General features: G+C 40.5%; 1 protein-coding gene across 1 annotated transcript in view; it reads left to right on the top strand.

The window, feature by feature from the left end:
* ELAPOR2 (endosome-lysosome associated apoptosis and autophagy regulator family member 2) overlaps positions 1-25,868 on the top strand; it is an 84,863-nt gene extending 58,995 nt beyond the window's left edge. Inside the window, exons 17-20 of the mRNA XM_075557641.1 lie at positions 9,131-9,257; positions 15,000-15,178; positions 16,676-16,841; positions 25,809-25,868. Of these exons, the coding sequence (XP_075413756.1) occupies positions 9,131-9,257; positions 15,000-15,178; positions 16,676-16,841; positions 25,809-25,868 (532 nt within the window). The remainder of the gene's footprint in view (positions 1-9,130; positions 9,258-14,999; positions 15,179-16,675; positions 16,842-25,808) is intronic.
* Positions 25,869-26,913: the final 1,045 nt, after the last annotated feature.

Consider the following 26,913-nt stretch of genomic DNA (forward strand, 5'->3'; position numbering starts at 1 on the left):
TGGTTATTTTATAAACTCTGCTTCAGAGTGTCTCTCAAAGTTTTAGGATCTGTTGTATGTTAATGTAGTGTTAGCTTTGACCTCTGGGAAAGGACTATTCAAGCCCCAAAGTCTACCAATATATTTATTTTTACTTTGGGGAATTGAGTGAAGATTTACAGAGGAAATTAGTTGTCCTGCAGTAATCCCTATGCATTTTGTTTCAAGTCATTGATTGCACTCTCCGCAGTTAACGTCACCTAACACGCACCTCCTTCCTGTGTCTTGTTTCCATGGCTGCTGCTTTCCTAACTCTTCCGAACTGTGTCTTTGGGTACATGCTGCTCTTTCAACCCCAAGTGGTTGGTTATTTTAAGATGTGTACCTCACTAGGGTATTGTTACCCTTATAGACCTTTCTGTTGTTTGGCTGAAAAAAAGCAATGAGAAAGGAGACCAGTTCCAGGAATGAAAGATTTCTAAAGGTCTTTGGGGTTCCACGAGTCTCTACATGACCTATAATTCAGGTTTAAATTTTTTTTAATGATTTTGAGATTTGTTCTATATTTCCTGTCCACTCTCTAGAACCTTCTAATATACCTTTCAGAACAGTCCACAGTGGTAGCTGAGCTCCATCTAGCTCAGCTAGCAAAAGTCCCAGGTATGGATGATCTACTGGTCCATAGACTATTGGATTCATTGTTTCTATGTATCTTCTACCATTTTCTTTGCTCTTAATTCCTCTAGGAAGGGAGGGAGAGATGCATTGTTGTACTTTAGGTGGCCACATGCCAAGCTTTGATTAAGGGACACTGAGCTTCTGTCAAGGGTGATAAAAAATGTGGAAAATGATAATGGTGGTGTTTGAACAACATAGTAAACATAATATAGCATTGAATTGTACATGTGAAAAATATTGAGATAGCAAATATTTTGTGAAATGTATATTTACCACAATAAAACACATACATACTGAAATAGAATATTAGAAAAAAACTTTTGAGGATGTATTTCTTATTTGCATAATAATGACTTGCCACTTTTAAAGTAATTACATGTTTATGATCACTTAACCCTAATTAACAATATGCTCTCTCCTCCCCAATTTATTTTTTATTTTATCTTTTTAACATGGAGAAGTTTTAAAGAAAATAAAGTACTGTATATACTCATGTATAAGCTGAGTTTTTCAGCACATTTTTAATGCAGTGTTTGTGGTAAAATTAGGTGCTTCAGTTTGTATTTGGGTCGGCTTATACTCAAGTATATAGGTACTTATCTTGGGAAAACAAGAATAAATACATTAAAGTTTTAGGGGGGAAAGGGTAGCAAATTTTTTTAAAGGGGGGGAAGATTAAACACATTTGCAAAATGTCCCGGAGGAAATACTTGAATCATACTTTGGACTTGACTTCTAAATGATTGTGTGCCTTTCTACAAATAATTTACCTTCACCTGGCCTCGTTTTTATTATTTGCCAAAAGGAGAACATCTGCTTCACTTCCTTCCCAGAATAGTTAAAAAGATAAAATGAGAGAACAATTTAGACAAGTTTAAAGCACTGTAAAAACACAAAGGCCTGTGAACAATACACATATTTTCCAAAGAACTACAGAAACTGGTGAAAAATTCGAAGAAGACACTGATGTACTTTATCAAGCTGCCATTTAGGTGTCAAAAATCATGATGAGTCAGTGCCTTTCTTCCTGGTAGGCTTCACTTTTTAAAAGATACTCTCAATTAAAAGTACTTTAATGTGGAATCAATTTTTTAATTCTTTTAACCCAAGGAACCATGTAAGATGTGGAACATCCACATTTGATCTTTTGCTATAAACATATTTCACAGTTTGAATCGAGTCCTCCCTGTGAAATGACAAACATTATATGAACAATAATTCCAATTATGTTTTTGGATACAATGAAAATAAAGAGAGCAGAAAAGAAAGACTCTTTACCAATAGAACAACAAAGTACACGATAAAACATAAATGCTTCACGTGGCTAATGTTTAAACTACTCTTTTCCTTTGATGGCCTGAGCCAATACCCTTTCCATGCTCCTCCCTCTAGTTTTTAATGTTGGAAAGTAGATGTGCCACTTGAATCAAGATAACGCCTTGAGTAAGGTTGGCATCTTTACCATATTGAGTCTTCAGATACACAACCATGGAATATTTTTTCCATTTGTGGGGTCGCTTTTGGTTTCCTCTAGTTTTCCTTGTATAAGTCTTTTTTGTTGTTGTTAAACATATTCCTAAATATTCCAATTTGTTCTCGGCTGTTGTGTAGGGTACTGCCTTCTTGACCTCCTCTTGCATGGTCTTGTCCAATGTATATAGAAAACCAATAGACTTCTGTTTGTTGATCTTGTATCCTGCCACTTTTCCATATTCCTCTTTCACTGTCAGTACTCCTGTTGTGGAGCTTTTGGGATTTTCAATGAACAGAATCATGTCGTCTGCAAATAGCGCCAGTTTCATCTCCTCCTCTCTCATTTGGATACCTTTAATATCCTGCTGTCTTATGTTAACTAGTACCTACAGTGTGATATTGAATAGAAGTGGGGACAAGGGGCATCCTTGTCTGGTCCCCTTTTTCAGTGAGATTGATTGTCTTTTCTCCATTGACTATGATGTTGTCTGTTGACTTTTCTTAGATAGCTTGTATTAACTTGAAGAATTTTTCTTCCATTCCCATCTTTCTGAGCGTCTTAATTAGGAATGGGTGTTGGATGTTGTCAAATGCCTTTTCTGCATCTACCGCTATTATCATGTGATTCTTATACTTTTTCTTATCAATGTGGTATATAATATTGGTGATTTTGCATGTTAAACCATCTCTGCATCCCTGGGATGAATCCTACCTGATCATGGTGGATGATATATTTTATATACTTTTGTATTCTATTGGCAAGTATCTTGTTAAGGATTTTTGCATCTATGTTCATTAGAGATAGTGGTCTGTAGTTCTCTAGTCCTGTGGGATCATTGCCCTGTTTGGGTATCAAAATTATACTGGCTTCATAAAATGAGTTTGGGGCTTCGTAAAATGAGTTTGGGATCTTCCCATCCTTTCCTACACTCTGGAATAATTTTCAAAGAATCAGTGTCAGATCTTCCCTGAATATTTGGTAGAATTCTCCTGTGAAGCCGTCTGATCCACGAGCTTTTTTTGTCGTTATCTTCTTGATAACCATATTTATTTCTTCTTTTGCTATGGGTCTGTTGAGGTTCTTGACCTCTATCTGGAATAATCTAGGGAGGGATTGATTTTCCAAGTATTTGTCCATGTCTTCCACATTGTTCAGTTCACTAGCATACAGACTTTCATAGTACATTATAGTTATCTTTAATTTTATTGGGGCCTGTTATGATTTCCCCGTTTCATCTCTCATGCTGGCTATTGATGTTTGCTCCTTCCTTTTCTTGGTTAGGTTTGTTAGCGGTCTGTCAATTTTGTCGATCCTTTCAAAGAACCAACTTTTTGCTGATTTAATCTTTTGCATCATTCTTTTATCTTCCCAGTACTTCAACTCTGCCCTAATTTTTATTTCTTTTCTTCTGGTATTGGAGGTGTTGTTCTGTTGACTCTGTTCTAGTTGCTAGAGCTTTTGTGATAGCATATAATTCATAGGTTTCTTTTCCTTTTTCATATATGCATTAATTGCTGTCAAGCTACCTCTGATAACCGATTTTGAAGTATCCCATAAATTTGGCTACATTGTATTCTCATTCTCATTAGTTTCTAGAAACTTCCTAAACTCCTCTCTAATCTGGGTCAGTACCTATTCATGTCACAGAAGATTGTTATTAATCCTCCTATTGTTTGCCCTCACCCCTTTTTTGGGGTTATCCTTTTATTAATCTCCATCTTTATGGCATGGTGATTCAAGAAGGACGTCTGTGTTTGAATTTACTCAGGCTTCTGTCCCAGCATGTTGTCTGTTTTTAAAAATGAGCCATGAGTGCTTAAAGAGAATGTGGATTTTTGTGTGTGTTGGTATGGAAAACTATATATATGTCTATCAGGTCCAGTTGCTTAACTGTACTGTTTAGATCTGTAGCTTCCTTGCTGGGCTTCCTTCCCAGTGATCTAGCTTTATCTGATAGCAGTGTATTAAAGTTACCTACTATGATTGTTGAATCTGTGATTTCTTTTTGATCTTTTGAATAGTTTGATGAATTTCATGGGTCTCTTGTTAGGTGCATATATATTTTTATGCTCACAGGTTCCTAGTTTGCTGATCCTTTTAGCATTTTATAGTGCTCCTCCTAGTCTTTTTTTATGGTTTGAACCTTGAGGTAAATTTTGTAGTAAATTAGGATTGTAACCTTTGATTTTTTAAATTTTTGTTTGCCTGGTATATTTTCCACCAACTTTTTATTCTTAGTTCATTTTTGTCTGTGAGCTTAAGGTGTATCTCTTGCAGGCAACAGATTGATGGGTTATGTTTTCTGAGCCAGTCTGCTAACCTTTATATTTTAGTGTATGAATTGAGACCGTTGACATTTAGCATGCCTATCACAATCTGTGGATTCATTGCTTTCATCTCATGCCTTTGTGTTGGGTATTTTCCTATTTCCCTTCATATCAGTGTGCTGTGTTTGTGTGTGGGGCTTCATTCTTGACTGCTTTCTCTTTGAGGTCATGTTATCTTGGTAATTGTTATCGGCACATTGGCTTCTGGATGGAGTTGGGCTATATGGTGGTCTCCTGCTTGTGCGTGGTGAATTTTGGGCTTCTGACCATAGTGACTCAGCAAGGACCTTCCATAGGGTTGGATGTCTTAAGGCATATTCTTTGAGTTTTTCCTTGTCCTGGAAGATCCTTATATCTTATTCTATCTTAATAGATAATTTGGTAGGGTAGAGGATTTGGGGGCAGGGGGCAGGTATTATTTTTTTCTTTCAGCTTTTGGAAGATGTTACTCCACTCTCTCCTCCTTTTCATGGATTCTGCTTATAGGTCTGAGCATATTCTTACCTGAGAACCCTTTTAAGTGATTATCTTTGTTTTTCTTTCTGCTCTTAAATTTTTATCTTTTTCCTCAAAGTTGGATAATTTAGCTATTATATGCCTTAGTGAGTTCTTCGTAGGGGTTAGTCTATTTGGTGTCCTCTCTGCTTCCCGTAGGAGTGTCTGATTCTCATTCTTTATTGTAGGAAAGTTTGCTTCCAGAAATTCCCTTGCTAATGACTTCTTCATTGTGTCTTGTTCTGGTAGAACAATTATTCAAATATTGTTCCTCTTCATAGTATCTCTCATTGATCTCAGGTTTTCTTCTACCTCTTTTATTATCTTGCTTGACTGCTTTTTCATTTGCTGAGGTCTGCCTGATTGTCTTTGAGATTACTAATATGATTCTCAGCCTCCTCTAGTCTGTTCGTGAGATCCATGATCTTGTGTTTAGCTCTTGTATTCCCCTTTGGTGCATGGACTTCATCCCCTCTATTGTAGACTTCATCTCCTCTATCATTGCACCTTTATTCTGTGTTGCTTCCTTCATCTCTTTTATTAATCGAAGCAGCCTTCTGAAAATTTCTTTTTGTGGCAGATCCACTTCTGATTCATCTGTGAGTGTCATTAGCTCTGCTGTTGCATTTTGTCTTTCTTTTTTTCTTGTTGGGAGATTTGTGGTATGCTATTGTCTACATGGCAATTTTGTAGAGCTGGGCGCCATGTTTTTGGGAGATCAAGGGGCCCTGTGCTCTTTCTTTGTGTGACTGGTAAGGGTGTTTTCGAGGGATGCCTGTGGCCTACTATCGTGGTGGGTTGGACTGCTGTGCTTTCAGGTTGCTGCTGTGATTCAGTGGCCAATGGTAATAAAGGGCCACAGAGACTGGAGTGAGGCTGGAGACTGTTTGTTTGCTCCTGGGCCAAGTTAGTCTGGGCTGTAAGGCCATGATTTTCAGCCTTATTTTTTTTAAAGGCACCTAATAGAAGACAACAGTGGGGGAAGCCTCACTGCCACGAGAGGGGGTGCTGAGCAAAAGCGGAAACAAACTCACTGCCACTAGTGCAGGCGCCTGGGGGGAAAGGCTCCACAGGGTGGAGCTGCCCGACTCTGCTGGGGGCTGCTGTTGCTGCTGTGGGCGGGAGCTCTGTGCTGGCGTGGGAGAGGCCACTGCTGTTGTGGGTGATGGGAGGGGAGGAGCTCTGGGTGTAGTGATAAGTCTGAAGGGGCCAATTAGTGAGTAGTGGCCGTGTTGCAGTCTGAGGTAGTGTGGCCAGCATGGGCTGGGGAGCCACATGGACGAGGTCACTGATCTCCTGGGTTCTGAAGCAGACTAGATGTTGGGGAAGGATGCCTTCTGGACCAAGATAGGCACTGCTGGGGAAGCAGCGGGCACTGTGCTCTGCAGATGGGCACTATAGATGTGGCTGTGTCAGCGGCGGAGGGGTCTCAGGCAAAGGTGCAGAGAGCCCCCTGCAGCCTCAAGTGACCAGACTTACTGTAGGTCGGCCCCTGAGGCTCCGGGTGGGTGATGGGAGGGACCAGAACTTGATGGCAGTGGACCAGGGCCTTGTGGAGAGAGGGGAACCATGGGAGAAGGGAGTAGCTCTCCTAGGGGAGTGCTGCAGGTGGACATCTGCTGTGTGGTGGTCAAGCTGCGAATGTGGGGAACTCAGCAGGGCAGCTGTGCAGCTTCTGGTGTGGTGACCATGCTGGGGGAAGGGGTTGTAATTGGTGAGTGGTGACCATGGCTGCGTGCAGAAGCAGCATGGCACAGCCTGGAAATCCCAGGTATCAGATTTCTGGGGCTCTGGAGCAAGGCAGATGTGGGGGAGGGTCACTTCCCAGACAGAGGAAGCAATCTGGATTGTTGTTGGGGTCTTTTCACTGACCAGAATCTTCCCACTTGCTCTGGACACTGATGACCATGGAACTGCCAGTATGGGCTGCTTACCTGGACACCATCTTGCCTCTGTTTGAATTGTGTTAATTTTATAACTTAGTTTTTGATCATCATGCAGACCAATGGGCAAAATTGTCTAAAGAGATTGTATATGCCCATGGTTGGAGCGTGTTGGAGAGCATGCTACAGGATTACTAAAACATGCTGTGAATTCCAGACAAAAATGACCATTATTTCAAAAAGATAATTAGGTGGATGTCAATTTAGTTTGAATTGAGGAAGAGACACTTCAGATATCTTCTTTTGCTTCCAGGGTTGCCTTACTTATACATTGGGATGGCACTCAAAATGGGTAAGAATGCAGAGGAATATCTTTCAGGAAGATAGGCATTGGGGCTTATTATGAACTTTATTATTACCCCTCCTATGCTGTAAATAAAGGTATATTGATATTCTAACCATTGGCACCTGTGAACACGCCTTTGCATAGAAATAGAGTCTTCGATGACTATACTACCCATTAACATGAGTCTAGACAAGAATAAAATTGGTTTCTAAACCAATCTAAAGGCTGTTCTTTTTTCTGTTCCCTTATGTCTTCCCTTGATAACCAACTAATAAGCTTTAGTCTATTTTCACTGCCTATTCTAGATAAGCCATATATGCGGAAACATCCAATGTATGTCCTTGAACTAAAACTGTGAGCATCTGCATATCACGGGAAGTGCAGTGGTTAAGTTCTTGATTACTCACCATGAGGTCTTGGTTACTACCCATGCGCTTCAGGAGAAAGATGTGGCAATTTCCTTTTAGAAAGATTTATACCTTGAAAATACTATGGTAAGAGTTTTATTCTGTCCTGTAGTGGGCCCAGTGAGTAGGAATTGGCTTGACATCTCTGGTTTTGTGCATGTGTGTGTGTGTGTTTTAGTTTTGGTCAGTATCATCAGAAAGGCATTTGAAGTTAAATTTTAAAAGGAGGAGTCTTGGGATTCTACCTATTTTGGTGTGACTACCTTTTTACCATTAGATATTCAGGACCCTCAACAGTAACAGCTAAGGTTTGAAAGAGACTTTTCAAGACATCTTATATTTATATGCTTTGACTTAAGGGAGTTGGAAATACAGTAGAACAATATTTTCCTAGTCTTAATAAATTCATGACCAAACAGCCATCCCTCTTAAAACTTTCCAAATAGTTCCCTACTTCAGTCAGTAAGGCTTCTGTACACAGTAACAGCAGGTTAATTTAGCGCCATGCTGTGTTTGTCCCTAAAATGAGAGAGTAAGTTGATGAAATGGACCCATCCACCAGAAGCCGAGTTTCACAAAGTCTCTCTGCAGGCACTGAATAGTGATTGACTCACCGCACCTGTCCCTTGTCCGCATTGTCCACAGAGTGCTGATGCTAACCTCTTCTTTCAGAGTCGTGCTGAACCCAGGGAAACCTAGGCTAATCTTGTTTGTTTGTGTTTCCCTTAGGCATTCACTTTCTGTCCCCACTCTCTGGAGACTCTGGTTCTATGTTTCATTCTGTCTGTAGTCAGAAAACCAGACTTACAGCCATTGAGTTGATTCTGACTGTAAGACAGAGTAGAATTTCCACGTTGTGCTGTACATCTGGACAGGAGCAGAAAGCTTCACATTCTTCCCCAGAGCAGCTGGTGGGTTCACGCTCTGGCAGCCCAGCTCTTTGCCCACTATGCCACCAGGACTCCTTGTGTCTATATTACCTTAAAGGAAACTTTATTTTCTCGAACTGAATCATAACCTTAACCACATTCCTCTCTAGATGATAGTACTCACTATAAACCCAGCAATAACCTGCTTGTGATTTCCTTCCAGGAACCCTGGTGGCGCTGTGGGGTAGCCATTGGACTACTAATCACAGAGCCAGTGGTTCAAAACCACCAGTCTTTTTCAGGGAGAAAGAGGAGGCTCTTTACTCCCATAGATATTTGCTACCTTGAAACCCTATGTAGGGTCTCTAGGTGTCAGAACTTGATATGATGGCAATGGATTTAAAACATTTATGTCTGATTCATTTTACTGTGAGGGAATTAAAAGGTAATGGATCTTTCCGTTTTGAAGCCCCTCTTACCGTTCATTAGCAAGAATACCTTTTCCTTTTCTCCCTCTCTTCTAGTTACTGGATCATCTAGACTCATCTTAGACATCACCTCTTCCAAGAAGTCTTCCTAGAACCTTGTGTCATGATCTGTTGATATCTCTCTAAATTGTTAACTGCCTTGTATTTGGATGTGTCACTAATGTTGCTGCTTTTATTGTTTCAGCAAGTGTCCAGCAGGCACCTGTGATGGATGTACATTCTATTTCCTGTGGGAGAGTGCTGAAGCTTGCCCTCTCTGCACAGAGCGTGACTTCCATGAGATTGAGGGAGCCTGTAAGAGAGGATTTCAGGTAAGGGGGCAGACTTACCCAAGCAGATGTAGGCCATCAAAGATACAATTCTTTAGTCCAGTATCACTTGCACCCAAGAAGTTCAGGTTCAAAGACATGACTGAAGCTTACAGTTACCTGCAGGTAGCATTTACAATTAAGTCCGGTAGCTAAACTGTCATATGCTAGGGTAGCTGTGGATGTGTCTTGGGATTGGGGAAATGAATTTTGACAAGGGAGTTATGGGCCAAATTGCCTGGATATTAAAGAAATGATACCACTCAGGCAAAGTGTTACTCTTATAGTGATTGTGGGTATAATTAAGATGGAATGGTATAACTGGTTCACCACAAGAAGCATCTTAAAAACTAAAGTGTGTTTCACGAATATTATAGTCTATAGTGTGCAATAGTTTTCTTTGGCTAGCCTGTTAGAAAACATATGCATATACTTACTGAGGTCACACTTTTGGGTTGCATCAAGAACAAAGGGGCAGCTGCCCATTGGGGCGATGTCTAAATAGGTAGGTTCACGAGGTTGACTCAAGCCAGCACAATGGTTAGGCTCGAGAGTGAACCAGGAGTCGGGTCCAAAGGCTGAGGGAGAACAAACAGTCGAGCCAGTGACGAGAGTAGGGTTTCAAGTAAACAGAACTCTTGAGATAGCAGCTCATAGAGGTTAAGAACATAGGCTCAGTCTCAGGTAGATGCCAACCTATGCACGCTACCGTGTTATCTTCGGTAAATGATTTTTATCATTCCGTGCCTCAGTTTCATTGTAAAATAGGCACAAATGCTTCACAAGAATATTAATATGCTTATCACGTATCTGACATATGGTAAATGCTCAGTAAATGCTAGCTATTCATTTAGTTTCCTGCCCAACCCCCTCCTTATTTGTTTTCCTTACCTGATCACCCCATAGTATGCTCAGAGGAAGTTATCTAATGAGATTAGAAGTTATGTAGGTTTGAGGTGATAGTGACATATCTCTACCTGCCTTTCAACTACTACTTGTGTGAAAATTTTCCCCTCATCATTAGGATAAGAGAAATGCTTCTGATATTGGACCCCAGTTCTGGGGGACCAGCACTTCAGAAAAGCAGGATTCTGCTTCACTGCCATTAAATATTTAAAAATTTCCCCCATGTTTCTGAAACCAAAGCAATGCAAACTAACATGGACAATTCAGGCTGCACACACTAGCAAAATGAAAATAAATTAAAATCCCAGTTTCAGTCTCACTTCTCAGAAATAATGATTATTTAATTATTATTTTTGCATTTTCACTTGGTGTCTCCCTTTTGTTTGTCTCATACATACACATCCACCCATACATTCTGCAGTTTGTTTACTTTTTTCTCTTATTTTTCAAAATAAGTTCAGATTCTATCCTATACATTTCTGAGTTTGACTTATGTAGTTAATAGATCATTAAAAATTTTGCCTTAAAATGTATATTTTTGAAAATATGGTCTTAATGATTAATAAATATCCTATTATTTCTACAATTAGGGATTTATTACCTTCCCTGTTGAACATTGCAGAAACAAATGGAAAGTAAGCTTTTATACATAGTTCTATGATAAAACATCTTTGTTAGAGATCTGATTATCTTCTTAGAGTATACTATTAGGAGACTAGTTGGATCCAGGAAACAGACATTATGTTCTAAACTGCTTTGGTTGTGTCAATTTGCACAACTGCCAGGAGTATTTGATACAGCCTTTTCATCGTAGCAGCTAAGAGTACTATGAAATGTAACTTTGCTTGCTTCGAGGCCAATTGCTTACCCTGTTTCCCTCACGAAATTACTGGAAGGGTAGTACAGAAGCGCCAATGAGGATAAGTCGGTATTGACGTTAGAGTCCTAGTGGACAGGAACATCACAAGGTCCGAGGGTTTGGTGGACGTTCTGAGAGGTGGAAGACAAATGGAACCCTGGTGGTGCTAGCATTAGACAGCTAACCACAAGGCCTGCAGTTCAAAACCACCAGCGTGCTCTGAGGGAGAAAGAAAGCTTTCCACTCCTATCAAGAGTTAGTCTTGGAGATCCACAGGGGGCCGTTCTAACCCATCCTATTGGGTCGCCTTGAGTTGGCATAGACTCGATGGCCATTCGTTTGAGTGGCCAAGGGGACAAGAGTGGTCTTTACGTGCTTACCACGGAGCAGCAGGCGAGAGTGCTCACAGAGCTTCGGGGAGCTGTTCAGTGCACGGAAGTCTTGCCGCTGCCATCCAGGCGATTTTGAGAGCCCATACCTTAACTCTTGTTGAGAGCAAAGAGCCTTGTCTTTTCCCACAGAGCGGCTGGTGGTTTCAAACTGCCGTCCTTGTGGTTGGCAGCCCAACATGTAACCATGATGCTCCCAGGGCTTCCAAGGAAGTCTTGAAGGGCTTTAATTGGAAGATTTCAAGGCAGGAATGTGAGAGGGGACGAAATCAGTGACCCCTTCCCCCTCTTAATCTCATGCATACACGGCAGCAACGGTGTTTGCTCTTGAGGTGGGGCTGGCAGGAAGCGTATAGGTAGGTATTATTCAAATGGGGTATTTTCAAACTTTAATAACATTGAACCTGTAGTAAAAAATGTATTGCACATTGAACCTAGTACATAGACACAAACACACAAGATTACATCTAGCAATGAAATTGTTTCAGGGAGCAGTGTATTTTTTAAAAAATGTGTGAGTACAAGCATAAAGTTAACGTAAATATTGTTTTATTAATATTTTAATACAAAGATGGGAAAAAAATCCAGAACTCGCACTAAAAATAAAGAAGGGAATGTTTTATTCAACTAATCGGGTATGATCTATAGAGAAGTTTATCTCAGCTCAGAACCTGCTGGGAAAATGCTCACACATGTAGCATCCTGTTGCGCTAGTTTCTTTTTTTAACATTTTTAAGTGGGTCAAGGATGAAAATTCCCATTTCACAAAAATAGTTCCATATTAATTCTCATAATAATTACAATGTGCCTTTTTGCCTTGCAATGGGAATTCTTCTTTGCTCTTTTCCCCAAATCATCATAAACTTATGATCACTCTCAGAGTAAATAAAAAGTGGAGCTATGTTCTTTGGGCACCAAGTTTAACTCAAGTGTTTTAGATATAGAAAAGATATGTTACCCAAATGTTCTTTAATATTTAATACTGCCTTTTGGAAGGCAATGATTTCAAGGTGAAGGTAGTGGAGCCACACCAATTTCTCTAAATTTTTATTCTAACTGCCTCCATTAAAAAGTTCTTTTCAGCATGTTATCAGAGTCCTGGGAACAGAGCATTGCTAGATGATTTTTTTTAATATGTATTTTTTCCTAAAGAAAATTATCTTTGGGAACACGTTGATGTGTTTCCTATTTTGAAATATATGACTTCTCACTCTGGTTCCAAACTTAATTTGAGAAGTATAAGAAAAATCAATTAAAGTATACCCTTCTATCATACCAAATGAAAACCTTTGGCAAATGTGATTGAGTTTTAAAAAGCAACACGCGAGAGTAATTCCTGACTTGGTACACATTCCTTAGTATGAAGGACGCTTCAAATAGTTTGTGGAAAAATTGTCCTTTGTTTTATTTCCATTTGCCCATGAATTTTGAAGCCCCCTTGTATATTCCGTGCAACAACAAGCAAATATGGGTATGCTGCAGGGAGTGGAGTGGATCCCTTCCAGCCTCTAAATGTTTCCAAAAAGCCACCCTTCAGCGATCGCAGCATCATACAAATAACAGCTTTCACTACTATTTCCATTATGCCCAGGCGTAAGAATGGATTGCTTTGGATACCAGAGCTTTATGATAGGAAAAAAGATAGTGCCAAATAATGATGAGTATATTTTTTCTTTTGCAATAATTGCTCAGAATTTCAGCTTGACTGTCTGCCTTATCCTTTATAATTTATCACCTTTTGTTGACAGTGTACTTTCGTGATTCTGTAAATATAGCTAATCCATTTGTGCATGAAGTTAAATTTAAACAACATAATAAGTCCTCCACATATATCTAGTATAACGCACAAGAGCTTTTCAATTTGTGATAAAAGTCCTCTTATCAAATTGGATCTCCAAAAATCTATACCAGACTCTAAGTGTATTAGGCATTACTTCCAAATGTCCTGCAGGAGTGAAGATAGAGGAGATACTCTGTTATCACTAAGAGGAATGCTCTTAAATGTACTCTCAAATGTACCTCCCTCTGTTCACACAGTAATCTTTACATTCAGAGAGAGTGATTTTTTCCCTTCACTGCAATGTCAGCCATTTTCTTGATTACCAGTGATGTAAGATGGAGTGACATAGTAGTGGAGCTTTCTGAATAACCATCATAGAATGACTTTAGGACATTTTACCAGTAGCTTGATGTTGTTTTCTTCTTTGTCAGTGTTTGAGAAGCTAATTGAAATTGTAAGCATTTTGAGTGTTCAGACTATTGTGTAAGACTGTCTTTAGACAATGGAGCCTGCCATTTAAGACCCAGAACCACATACACGCTTCCACAGTCTCTCTTTCTTTTCTTTTTATAAGATTCCAATCAAGTGAAGTCAACCTTTATTGACTGAAGTCAACCTTCTTTTTTTTTTTTTTTTACAGTCGCCCTGTTTTGCACTGGATGTAGCAGCTGAGAATGTGTCTGTATTTCTCACTTCGTTTCTTTGCTTACAAAAGTAATGCAATCCACTCTAAAAGTAACTCTTTGAACGAAGGTTAATGAAAATGCTATCATTTTCATGTGCTAAAAAAAATCAATCACTAAGATTTTTTTTTCCCCTGAAAAACACGCAGCAAATTCTAGTTCAAAACTTGGCCAAAGTTTTGGTCTAAGTAAGATTCTACTGCACGGCACTCCATGACTCACTGCAAATTAAGTTAACATAAAAATAAATGTCATGGCATTATGCTTCTCTCAGGATGTTGATCAAAGTTATTATCACACACTAGAAAATTTAATGAGACACAATGAGCAAAAGATTTAATATCCTCTTCTTAATCAATGGTATAATTGTCATGCAAATTGCTATTGTGCATGTTGAAGTCTATAAGGATCCGTGAACTGTCTTCTGGTTTTCTCTTCTAATCTGCCCCATTGTACATATATTAAATTGTGGCTTGAAATCCAGTATAGTGCAAGTTGCAAGGCGCAGTTTGAAAAATATTGCCATAAAGAACTAGAATCATCTAGTTTGGAGGAATCAGAATAACTGGTATGAGTAGTGATTATACAGAATCGTAGCCTTTCTATTTTGGTGTGAGGGAGACAGGTGCAGTTTGGGTGCCTGCTTCCATACCACGTACCAAAGCTGGCTGGACATGGTGCTCCTCCATGCCCGGAATTCCCGGTCTGCTCTTCTACTTTGGTGAGATGCCAGTGGGGTCAGTGAACCTACGTTATACAATGGTGGCATTCAAGTAAGCTAACAATATTCACTCACTTCTACTTCTACTCAGAAATGACTTACAGAATCAGAGGTCACCAGACATTTGAGGAAAATAGACAAAAATGATGTGTCCAAATGGAGTCATTTTTACTCAGCTTCCATACCGTTATTCACGACTTCCTTAATCACTCTTTAGTAGATCGCTTTCTTGTCTTCCTGGAGTTTCAACAGGTGAATGCTGAACTTCCTGGACTAATTTTCTGTGCCTCCTGTGAATAAGGAATTGGCAACCGTCCTCTGCCCCATGAGAAACTCACCTCTCAACCTATCTGCTTGAATACAGACCTTGTTTTCACGAGGTATTGTTCTGTTTGCTTGTTTAAAAGGAGACCTTATACGTATGGAATGAACCTAAATGGTGCATTAAAGGAATTTCTTTGCCTGAGAAAAAGCTGTCAACCTGCGAAACAGTTGACTTTTGGCTGAAGGTGGGAGCAGGCGCGGGAGCTTTTACCGCTGTTTTGCTGGTGGCCCTAACTTGTTATTTCTGGAAAAAGAATAAAAAGTAAGTAACGTCACTGGAATAATCACATTCCAACAGAACTGGGAATCCCAACAATTGGGAAATTTTGGATTTAATCCTTATATACAAAAGACTTTCTCAGACACAAGACACATATCTCCTAGTCAAACATTTCTCCTCGAAGAAAGGCCTTTAAGAAAGCAAGCCAAAGCTTTGTCTATTTTGTTGATATCACAAAACATTAGAGATCATTTGTTTGGACCAATTAATTACACAGACTAAGAAAAATGGAGGCTCCTGGTCACACAGGTAGATGGTGGCACAGGTGAAACTGGAAGCTGATTTTCTTTCTGTACCTGTTGCTCTTTTCATGATATCATGCTGTCTTCTTGACCCATCTTTTGCTTTGCTGTTTCCTGTAGGAAACTGACTAAATATATTGACAAATATCACATTTCTTTATTCAGGACTAAATAAATCTGAGGTTGAATATAGGGCTAACCTCTGGACATGTCTTGACTTGTTACATGATTTGAATCTTTAAAAATAATTTACATAGTGGGCTTGTGAAAGTTCAGTATTTTTATACCTCGGGACAATTGTAATATTTAGGATGTTAAAGATAAATGAAGAATGATATAGAGCCATAATAAAGACCAAGTTCTTTTCCTGCTTGATATTATCGTATTTTTAAACTAAACTTTGACCAGTCTTATTGTAAATTAGCTTCCAGATATTCATACATTAAGAAAACAATTGTCGCCTTCTTAATTGGGCAATGTAATCAAATTAAAACAGTGGTAGAGTTAACTGTTTTGTACTCTGAAATTCTGGGAAATATTTGCATGTCAAATGATCGACAAATGAAAGAACACATAGCTTTGGCTATAGATGAGGGGAAATTGTTGGTGGAGTGGCTATACAATAGACAATTGAATGAGCTGGAGGAATATAGCATGGATTAAATTGTGCCCCTCAAAATACATGTCATTTTAGCTGGACCATGATTCTCTGGCTTGGCAGTTATGTAATGATCATCTCCTACGATGTGCTCTAATGTGATAGGTCAATCAGTTCTACAAGGATTTACCATTAAGCTAGTCCCAGCCTTGATCTGATGTTGGGGATGTTTTCCTGGGCTTTACCCGGCAATGCTCTGGCAGGAGGGCAAAGCAGGAGAGGGGGGCCTGTTCCTGAAGAAGAGCTGAAATTGGCATGAGGTTTTTGGATCCAGGGTCCTTTTGCTAGTGAACCCCTAGCCATATGGAAGCACTGATGACTAGGACCTTCCCTCAGAGCTGCCAGAGAAAGGATTCCTGGGCTTAGAGTCAGGCCCCTGATTTTGGACTTTTAGCTTCCTCAGTGGTGAGAGAATAAATTCCTGTTTGTCAAAACCATTCACTTGTGGTATTTCTGCATAGCAGCAGTAAATAAGACATCCACCTAAAATATGTATGATTTTATTTTAAAAATAAACTGCCATTTATTCCTTTTTATTAATTTGTTCATTTATAAATTTATCTTTTAATCACTCTTAAGATTGGAGTACAAATACTCCAAATTAGTAATGACGGCCAACTCAAAAGAATGTGAGCTTCCAGCTGCAGACAGTTGTGCAATCATGGAAGGAGAAGACAATGAAGAGGAGGTTGTGTATTCCAATAAACAGTCACTACTGGGAAAACTTAAATCCTTGGCAACAAAGGTGAGACTAGAATTTTAACCTGCTATTACTGTGCTTTAGTAAGGTCGCCTTACAGTGGCATTTATACAAGTCCTTTGATTCAGCATGTTTATGCCTCGGTGGGTATTTATGCAAGAGAAATATTTTTCAAAGTACACGATTATGTAAATATAAGAACAGTCATTTCAGCTGACCCAGATGATCAGATCAGTGGCTAAGATTTATTTCTAAAGTCTGTGGGAACAAAGAAGGGCGTCTTCAATCTGCCAGTCTGTAGTTTCCCATAAAGCAGACCAAGCAGCTAGATCATTGGCAATAGCTCAGCTGGTGAAACTATAACAAGGTTCATCAAGAAAGGTATTGACCACATCTATGAGAATGGCTTTGAGTTCTGACTGAGCTGAATGGTATGATCTATGTTTTTCATTATTTCTATCTGTGCTGAGCCTGAATAGCTTCAGCAGTCAAATGGACACGGTTGAGTTCCAATTTAGCTGAACTATTTGTAAGCTAGGATCAGGCATTTGGTAGGACTTTGATGAATCGAAGGAAGCAAGATGGGGCTTTCAACTCCCGTAAAGAGTAGCCACAAAAAATACAACATTCCTCTAGTTCTTTAATGCTTCCTCCCATCTCACTATCATGACCCCAGTTCTACCTTACAAATCTGGCTAGACCAGAGCATGTACACTGGTACAGATAAGAACTCTCAACACACGCATCCAGGACAGATAAAGCCCTCAGGAACAATAATGGGAGTAGTGAAAACATGAGATTAGGGGGAAGGCGGTGGGGAGAAAGGGGGAACCGATTTCACATATAAATCTCCCTCTCCTGTCCCCCTCACACACGCAGGGTGACAAACAACAGAAACATGGGTGAAGGGAGACAGAGGATGGTGTAAGAAATGGAAATACTAATAATTTATAATTTATCAAGGTTCATGAGGGGGTGTGGAAGGAAAAAAAATGAGCTGATACCAAGGGCTCAAGTAGAAAGAAAATGTTTTGAAAATGATGATGGGAACATATGTACAAATGTGCTTGACACAATGGATATGTGGATAGTTATGAGCTGTAAGAGCCCCCAATAAAATGATTTTAAAAAAAGAGTTACAGTTTCTTAAACCTACAGGGGCACCTAGCCTGTCCCACCGAGTCGCTGTGAGTCAGAATCTGCTCAGTGGCCATGAGTTTTTGATGGTCCCAAACTCCAGTTGGCCCAGTTGCTCTCTTTTAGTTGCAGAGGAGGGGATAAAGTTTATCCCAAGAGTAAAACCCACACCACTGTCTCTGAGTATTCCAACTCAGAGTGCCCCAGTAAGACAGAGTAGAATGGTCTGCACAGAGTTCAAGGCGGTACACCTTACAGAGGAGACTGCCATGTGCATCTCCCCCAGAGTGGCCGTTGAGTTCCACCACTGACCTTGTGGTTAGACAAGCTCTTGAACTATCGTAACACCAGAGCTCCTCCCAAACGTAAGGCACTGCTTTTTAATTAGATGCTGAGACACTGCTGGGTAAACGCCGCTGCACTTTAAGCATACTATTTTCAGTTGACAAGTGGGTTTTGGACCTTTCTTAATTGCTAACTCCCCTCCAGCCCCCACCTCCCACAAGTGGGACGATCAGGCTGTAATCTCACAAGAGTGACTTGGAAAAACCATTCATTTTTGACATGAGGCCAGAAATGAGCTAATAGCACTTTTTGAAAAGAGGTGCACCTGGAAGTCTTGTCAAGGGAGGCGATACATCCAAAATGTCAAAGGGTACTTTGGGCCAGAATAGCTAATTGGCAAAATTGCCAGTTCCTCAGAATTGTTACCCTAGAGTCTACTGAAGGCTAATCACCTTATGGGTAAGTTGTCTTGCCCGGGGGAGAATGAAGAACTCCCACTGCACTAGTCAGGCAAATGTCTGTGCCTCTATATTCCTGTACTTAGCCGTGATTATCCCCCCAACTCTGCTTCATCACCAGGAATAAAGGGCTATGGCCAAGCAATAATAAGTTGGTAATAATTTGGTTAGCATGCTTACCACAAATGCCATGCTATATTTTTCTCAATGCTGTCTCTCTTTCAATTTCCCGTCATTGACATCAAAAAGGTGAAAACTGTGAAAGCAGCACCATTTTGTTACCTCTACTATTTAAAAAGTTAGCTAGCTACAATTTCACAGAAAAATTTGAATACACGACACTCTTAGGCCAGAGAGGAAACACAGTTTCGTACTCACAGCAATAGCTATTACCCAAATGTCAACATCACATTGATTCCTCAAGCCCTAGTTTCCACAGGACCAGGTAACATCTGTGCACACACAGCAGGATGCTTGATAAGAAAGGAACCTTCGGCTGAGTAACCTGAATCTTTTACAATAGACAGTAAGCAGGTCTGCCACTTATTTCAGAGAGATGCATTATCTTTCAAAACTTTAAAAATACAAATGTTTTTGAGAAGATTCCCTAGAACAAAAGACCATTGGTGATTTTATCACGACATATTAAAATACAAGAGGCTCTTTGAGGATTAATCCCAAGACATCTATTGATTCCATGTACATTGTGATAGAAGTGAGCTTAGGCAGTGGATAAGGTTTTTAAGAGAAAGCCATTGATGCACTGAACTTTACAGAGTCTGTGGGGATGAATCAGGGGGAGAGAGTATGTTAAACTATCCAATAAGCTCGGAAGTATTCCCTTGGCAGTATCTCCTATGTTGTTATCGCATAGCCAGGGCCTTGCAAGCTTACAAAGGTTCTCCATAGCCATCCCTGCAGTCAAGGGAGTGTTTAGTTTTTATCTCTGAGAAAGTTCAGTGTAGCAAATTTATTTTGAAAACCATTTATTTTTCACTTTTTAAAATGAGATGTTGAACCATAACAAAAATACTACAGAAAAGTGGAAAGCACTGTGTAGCACAACCAGCTACATTTTTTAGCTTTTATGCTCATAATTTATTTGAAATTATGGTAGTTATTAAACCCAGTGCTAGATTCAATTTTTAATGTGTTATCATAGAAAACAGCTACATTGCTCTGTCACGTATTGAAAATATGCTGAGTATTTTTTAAATCGTTTTATTAGGGTCTCATACAACTCTTATCACAATCCATACATACATCACTTGTGTGAAGCACATTTGTACATTCATTGCCCTCATCATTCTCAAAACATTTGCTCTCCACCTAAGCCCATGGCATCAACTCCTAATGTTTCCCCCTGCCTTCCCACTCCCCCCACCCTTATGAACCCTTGATAATTTATAAATTATTATTTTGTCATATCTTGCCTTGTCAAATGTCTCTCTTCACCCACTTTTCTGTTGTCCGTCCCCCAGGGAGGAGGTTATATGTAAATCCTTGTAATCGGTTCCCCCTTTCCAACCCACCCTCCCTCTACCCTCCCAGTATCGCCACTCACACCACTGGTCCTGAAATGACCATCTGCCCTGGATTCCCTGTGTTTCAGTTCCTATCTGTACCAGTGTACATCCTCTGGTCTATCCAGATTTGTAAGGTAGAATTGGGATCATGATAGTAGGGGGTGGGGGAGAAGGAGCATTTAGGAACTATATAAAGGTATATGTTTCAACGTTGGTACATCGCACCCTGACTGGCTCATCTCCTTCTCGAGACCTTTCTGTAAGGAATGTCCAGTGGCCTTCAAATGGGCTTTGGGTCTCCATTCCGCACTCCCCTCCTCATTCACAATGATATGATTTTTTGTTCTGATGGTGCCTGATTCCTGATCCCTTCAACATCTCGTGATTGCACAGGCTGGTGTGCTTCTTCTATGTGGGTTTTGTTGTTGCTGACCTAGATGGCCAGTTGTTTACCCTCAAGCCTTTAAGACCCCAGACACTATATCTTTTAATAGCGGGGCACCATCAGTGTTCTTCACCACATTTGCTTATGCACCCATTTATCTTCAGTGATTGTGTCAGGAAGGTGAACATCATAGAATGCCAATTTAATAGAAGAAAGTATTCTTGCATTGAGGGGGTACTTGAGTGGAGGCCCAATGTCCTTGTGCCACCTTAATACTAAACCTATAAATATATGCACATAGATCTATTTCCCCATCCTCATATAAAATATGTTTCATGTGTATATCCCTTTATTTAGACCTCTATAAATGCCCTTTGCCTCCCAGCTCTTTCCTCTATTTCCTTTGACTTTCCTCCTGTCCCACCATCATGCTCAGTCTTCATTTGAGTTTCAGTAATTCCTCTTGGTTACATTACCCTTGATCATGCCCTACCAGGCCTCCTACACCCTCCTCACCACCGATTTGGATCACTTGTTGTTCCCTTGTCCCTGGGTTTGTTAACACCACTTCCTTTCCCCCCACCTCTCCCTCTCCCATGCCCCCCCGGTACTGTCGGTCTCTTTGTTCTCTCCTCCAGATTGTTCATCCAGCCTACCTTATTTAGACAGATCTGCAGAGATAATAACATGCACAAAAACACGACAGAGCAAAACCAAGCAACAATATACAACAAAACAACAACAACTAATCAATTACAAAAAACAAAACAAAACACAAGAAAGAAAAGCTTGTAGTTAGTTCAAGGACTGTTTGTTGGCCTTTAGGAGTGTTTTCCAGTCCAGTCTGTTGGGGTACCAAGCCCTTGCCCCAAAGTTCACCTTTGGAATTTCCTGGGGATCTCGCCGCTCCGTTCCCTTGCTGTTCTGTTGCAGCCCCTTAGTGTTTTACCTCAGCGTGGCAGGATCAGATCGGGTGCAGTTCCCACATTGCATCTCCGGTATTGTCCCCTGTAGGGTTATGGGTCAGTGAGGGGCGTCATGTCTCATAGTGGAGCCGGCCATTCGGTCTTCTCTGTCGACTGACTGCTCTAATCGGGGACATCGTCCTCAAGGCTGATGGGCCAGCATGTGCTCCACACTCTCCTCCTCCCCCTTCATCTGCTCCCAAGTGCTCAGATATGTCCATCTCCCGGAGCTGCAGATTCAGTGCCCTCTTATGAAATAAATTCTTCTGTGGGGAGGGGCAGGTGTCCCCGTAGTTATTGGGATTGGGGCCGGCCCCTCAGACCTCTCCACTGCTAGCTGCATTTTTTGATAATTTATTTATTATGTATTTCTATATCCCTCAATTTACTTAACCCATCCTTTTGCATTGTTGGCATTTCAAAGTAAGTGGCAGATTTCAGTGCTTTCCTTTATGGTATTGATTGTCATTGATAAGTATTTTATAGCTTTCATGATATTTTTTTGCATAGAATGAAATGCACAGATTACAGATATATCATTTGAGGAGCTTTGAGAAACGTGTGCACTCCCGTAACCCCCAGTCCTACCAAGATAGAGGACATTAGCGTCACCTCCCACCGCCCAAAAGCAATCACTGCAGTGATTTTGACAATCACAGATTCTGTCAGTTAGAACTCCAAATGATTGTACTGATACAGTGTGTAGTATTTTATGTAAGAATTCTTTCATCTACTATGTGTTAATCAGTAATGGATTCATTTTTAATGCCAAGCAGCATTCTAATGTATTGTGGTATCGTTAGGCGTGATTCCCTACTCATAGCGACCCTTTGGCCATCAGAACAAACACTGACCAGTCCTCCACGCTCCTCACATGGCTGTGCTGTAGTCCAGTGTCGCTGTCTCTGTGTCAGTCCATGCCTCTCTCCAAGTATGAGCGACGAAGTCTGGCCGTACTTACTTATAAGGGGCACTCCAGCTGTCTTTCTTCCAAGACAGATTTGTTGTTAGCTGTTTGGTAGTCTACCATATTTTTTGTTCTGATAGAACTTTCAAAATTCTGTATATATTTTCACCAGTAATATAGTGCAAACACACCAGTTCATCTTCAGCCTTTTTTATTCATTGTACAACTTTCACATGCATATGAGGCAATTGAAATTACTGTGGCTTGTGCTTAGGAGCACCTTCGTCCTCCAAGTGATGTCCTTGCTCTTCAGCACTTTAAAGACATCTTGCGCAGCTGGTTTGCCCAGTGCAATACGTCCTTTGCTGCTTCTATGAGCACTGATCATGGATCCAAGTAAGATAAAATCCTTGATAATTTCTATTGTATTGATAGATGAAAATTTTGTTTATTGTTTGTTGCTTGGAACCAGCACTGTTTTCAGTGTCTGTCCACGTGTTACACGTGGCTTCTTGGAGCAAAGAAGTACAGTTTCCAGCTGTTATGTCATATAGCATTTATTAATAAAGCCCAATCTATGTCCTAAAAACCATATTATTATCTGATATTTCTCTCCTACTGCACTGGGCAGTTTTTCCACTGACTCGGGGCTCAACAATTTGTTTTTTATTTTTAGTTGTCTTTTATTTGTTTCTCCCCATCCTTTATGAGGTACTTTATGCACCCTGTTTGCAGATTTTAAGGAGTTGCCAACTAGAACACAGCCCTTCCCTCTAGGAATCTCTAATTTGTGGCACAAATCACTCCTCACTCCCGGACAGGGAGAGGGCCAAAGAGAGGGAATGTGGTAGGGTGTGCAGTCACCCGAGAGGGAGGGGCTTCTCAGAGAAGTTGGCTTTTGCGTAGCTGTGTGAAGCTCAAGCCTGAAGGGGACCTGAAGCCCAGAGAGGTCTGTGTGCTTGCCAGTGAACTAGAGGCCACTCACCTCTCCAGTTTTCTTCTGCGATGTGGTGTTTTAATGGACGTGTATGATTATGGACTGAGAATTTACCATCAGCTTGGTCTTAGGTCACATCTTAGCAATTTAAGAATGAATGGATACATTTCTTGCCATCATGAAGCAACCAGTCAATTCGTGGAGCTAGCTATTGACATAGATGGTCTACCACACCGGCCACAGGATCAAAATCCCGGGTCAGATCTAAGGACTTGGTAGCTACCCCCTTATGAACCCAGATTGATATTTTAAAGGGCTTTCCATGTCTTGCTCCAAATGTTACACTGAGGATACCCAACAGGTCACCCTTTTTCCTCTGGGAAAATGTTGAGTCGTATCATCTTACATGAAGCAGTGCATTTCCTCCCTCTCCTCTGTTTGTTTCATGGCTGTAACCCAGAGTACCTTGCTGTAATACAGTGTTTTCTCCTTGAAGGCGCAACTTTTGGTGCCTTCATCTTTGTCTATCTGAAGTCTGGTCCATTCCTAGCAACTGGGGGTGCTCAAGTATGTGCGTTATGAGGACTCATCGTAACGTGTTACGGCGGATCTAGTCCGCGAGAGGGCCGAGGTCCACCCCGAGCGCTCTCCGGAGCCTGTAGCTCAGCAGGGGAAGGTGAAACTGGTATGTGGGTGCACTTGCTGTGACTTTGGTCATCTGGCCACTGCTGATCTACATCCAGTCCAATACCTTGGACTTCTCCACCCAAATGAGAGAAACACAAAGCCAGCGTTGTTCTTCCTGACAGCTACTCATTGTCAAGTTCCTGATATTTTCTCATTTCGCACTTCTACTTTCGACACACACTCACCAATCAATACCCAGGACTCCCCTCCCTCATTTTTCCTTTATTTTACACAAAATAAGATAGATATAATCTATACACACATTTATTTCTATTTATTTTGCCCTTCAATAGCACTGGTCCTATTACAGCAACATTCAGGAAGTTTTTATTCTAGAAAATGTTGAGGGAAATACAACCCCTCCTTATTTCATTTTTCCCATTAAAAAATAATAATTTTAAATGTTTTGAAAGATTACCTAACAAATACCAGCAAATGATATATTGGAGTTAAGATTAAAATTGTTATCTGGGATGGCTAATTTAATATCTTTAGTATGCGTGTCATTGTTTTGTGTGTTGTGGAGTCAGTATGGACTCCCTGTGACCCCGTCGGGCAAAGCAGAGCTGCCTCCTAGGTTCTGCTTTGCACATACAGCTTCCCGCGCTGTCATCCTGATGGCACTGGTAAAGGAGCTCTGGTAGGGCAGCAGCCGGTGGGCACTAGGCTGTGAACTGCAAGGTTGCCAGGTCATTAAGCGCCAGAGTTGACTCCATGCAGGAGGTGGGGTTTTGGTTGCCATCTTTACAGAAGCTGATTGACATGACTTTCTCCGCTGGCATAGCTGATGGGTTCAGATCTCCCCATCAGCAGCTGAACTTCAGCCTAGCCGGACTAAACAACAGCACAACACCCACTGCCATGGAGTTGATTCTGACTTGTAATCTGCATAGAGCTTCCGAGACCATAAAGCTTGATGAGGGGAGCAGACAGCTTCATCTTTCTCCTGAGGTGCAGCTGGTGGGTTGGAACCATTGACCTTTCAGTTAGCAGCCCAGCATTCAACCAACTGCTCAGCATTGAGTTCATTTCAACTCAGAGTGACCCTAGAAAACAGTAGAACTGTCCCCGTGGCTTTCCCAAGGCTGAGAAACTTTCACAGGAACATAAAGCCTCATCTTTTTCTCACAGAGCAGCTGATAGATTTGAACTGCTGACCTTGTGGTTCTAAGACTAATGTGAAATCCATTACTCCACCAAGGTTTCTCAAGTAGAGCTTCTTTAATAGCTATATATCTAGAAGATTTTCCTAAAACGTATCAGTGAATTCAGATGATCTTATGGCTCCCTGGCGTCCTCTTTACGTATTTGTGTCCTGGTTTCTTTTTACTCAGACCATGTTACAATGAGACTATTTCGTTTCTGTCAGTCCTACTTTGCTCACTCGTAATGTAACAAAGGCCCCTCTTTTAGCATCCAGTCTGAGTGTCCCCTTAGGGAGGGTCTCAGTGGTTTATTCATAGGAATCACAGCTGCAACTTTTGGTATATCTTATAATCATGTGCCTGCTTGTATTTTAGATTTGTCGTCTTATTTTCTGCACATCAAAACTACCCTTCGGGGTAGCCGTCCTCTTTCATATCTGCTATCCACTTTTAAATGTAAAATCCTCATGACTAGTGACAGGCACATCACTTTAAATGATGTCTGGAAATTTCCTTTTGGACATTTAAGATCTTAAACTCTTACTGCCATTGTAGTTAATTTTGTGTATTTTCCTTTTAGGAAAAAGAAGACCATTTTGAATCTGTTCAACTGAAATCCTCAAGATCTCCAAATATCTGAAGAGGCAAGGCTGTCGCCTTCAGACTAGGAGACACAGAGACCTGCTTTCTAGGTTTCCAGGGCCACAGCTTAGACCTTGGCACCTGTCATATTGGTGATCCCTTAAAGGAGGACCATGTTGCCGACAAAGAAAGGAGGTGAAACGGTTGATTGCCTTATCACACGGTCAAGTACCTTGCCAAAAAAGGAAAGCGAGTGGTTTGGGTCTCAACTGAAGATGAAGCTCAACTCAGGAAGAGATTTCTCTGTATATAAACCTAACAGAAAACCCAGTTTAAACCCACCAGTGCACTACTGATGCATGCCATATAATTAATGGGTAACTTCTATTGTTTGTAACTTCTACAGAAACAGTATGCTTTGCAGGGCAGATAATGCATTGTATTCCCATTGATGGTCCCCCCCCCTTTGTTTCTATCTTGGTAAATATTTGGAAAAAATTTTAAAGCATAGTTATTTTCCCCATTATTTATTTTCATGACCTTAAAAAATCTTTTGTATTAATACTGGTGAGCATTGAAAGACAATAAATTTTTCATTTTTTCCATAGGGTATCTTCTCTTGATTTCAGAACTGTTATCGGTAATTTTTAAGAAAGTCAGCTCTGCCCGGGTTATCCCAATGTAGAGTCTGCTCTGAGATGTAAGAAGGGCTTGACAGAAGTGCTGGCAGGAAACAAGTGCCATGAGGAGCACCCTTGACTCTCCATCCAGACAAATGACCTGGCACTGTTGTCAATGTCCAGAGACTTAGAGCAGTTTGTGTTTTATTTGAAATATAATAATAATAATAAAAATCCCTAGGATAGCCTGTTCATGAAATCACTTGCATAGAAAATGGGATGGCGTTTTAAGTCTGGATCACTGTAAAAAGGTTTTGGAAGAGTTTTGTGGTCTCCAGAAAATGGAAACGTGGATCGTTTTGCTAGCTTCAAGTGTCAGTTTGAAAGGTCATATAATTATTTTTCTTCTGCAAGACTTTTAAAGCATATGAGCTTTTTTCTTTTAAAACCAAAAAGCAAGAATTCAATTTCAGAAAATTGCAT

The sequence above is a fragment of the Tenrec ecaudatus genome, chromosome 9 (assembly GCF_050624435.1).
Source record: "Tenrec ecaudatus isolate mTenEca1 chromosome 9, mTenEca1.hap1, whole genome shotgun sequence".
In the NCBI taxonomy this organism is placed as follows: Eukaryota; Metazoa; Chordata; class Mammalia; order Afrosoricida; family Tenrecidae; genus Tenrec; species Tenrec ecaudatus.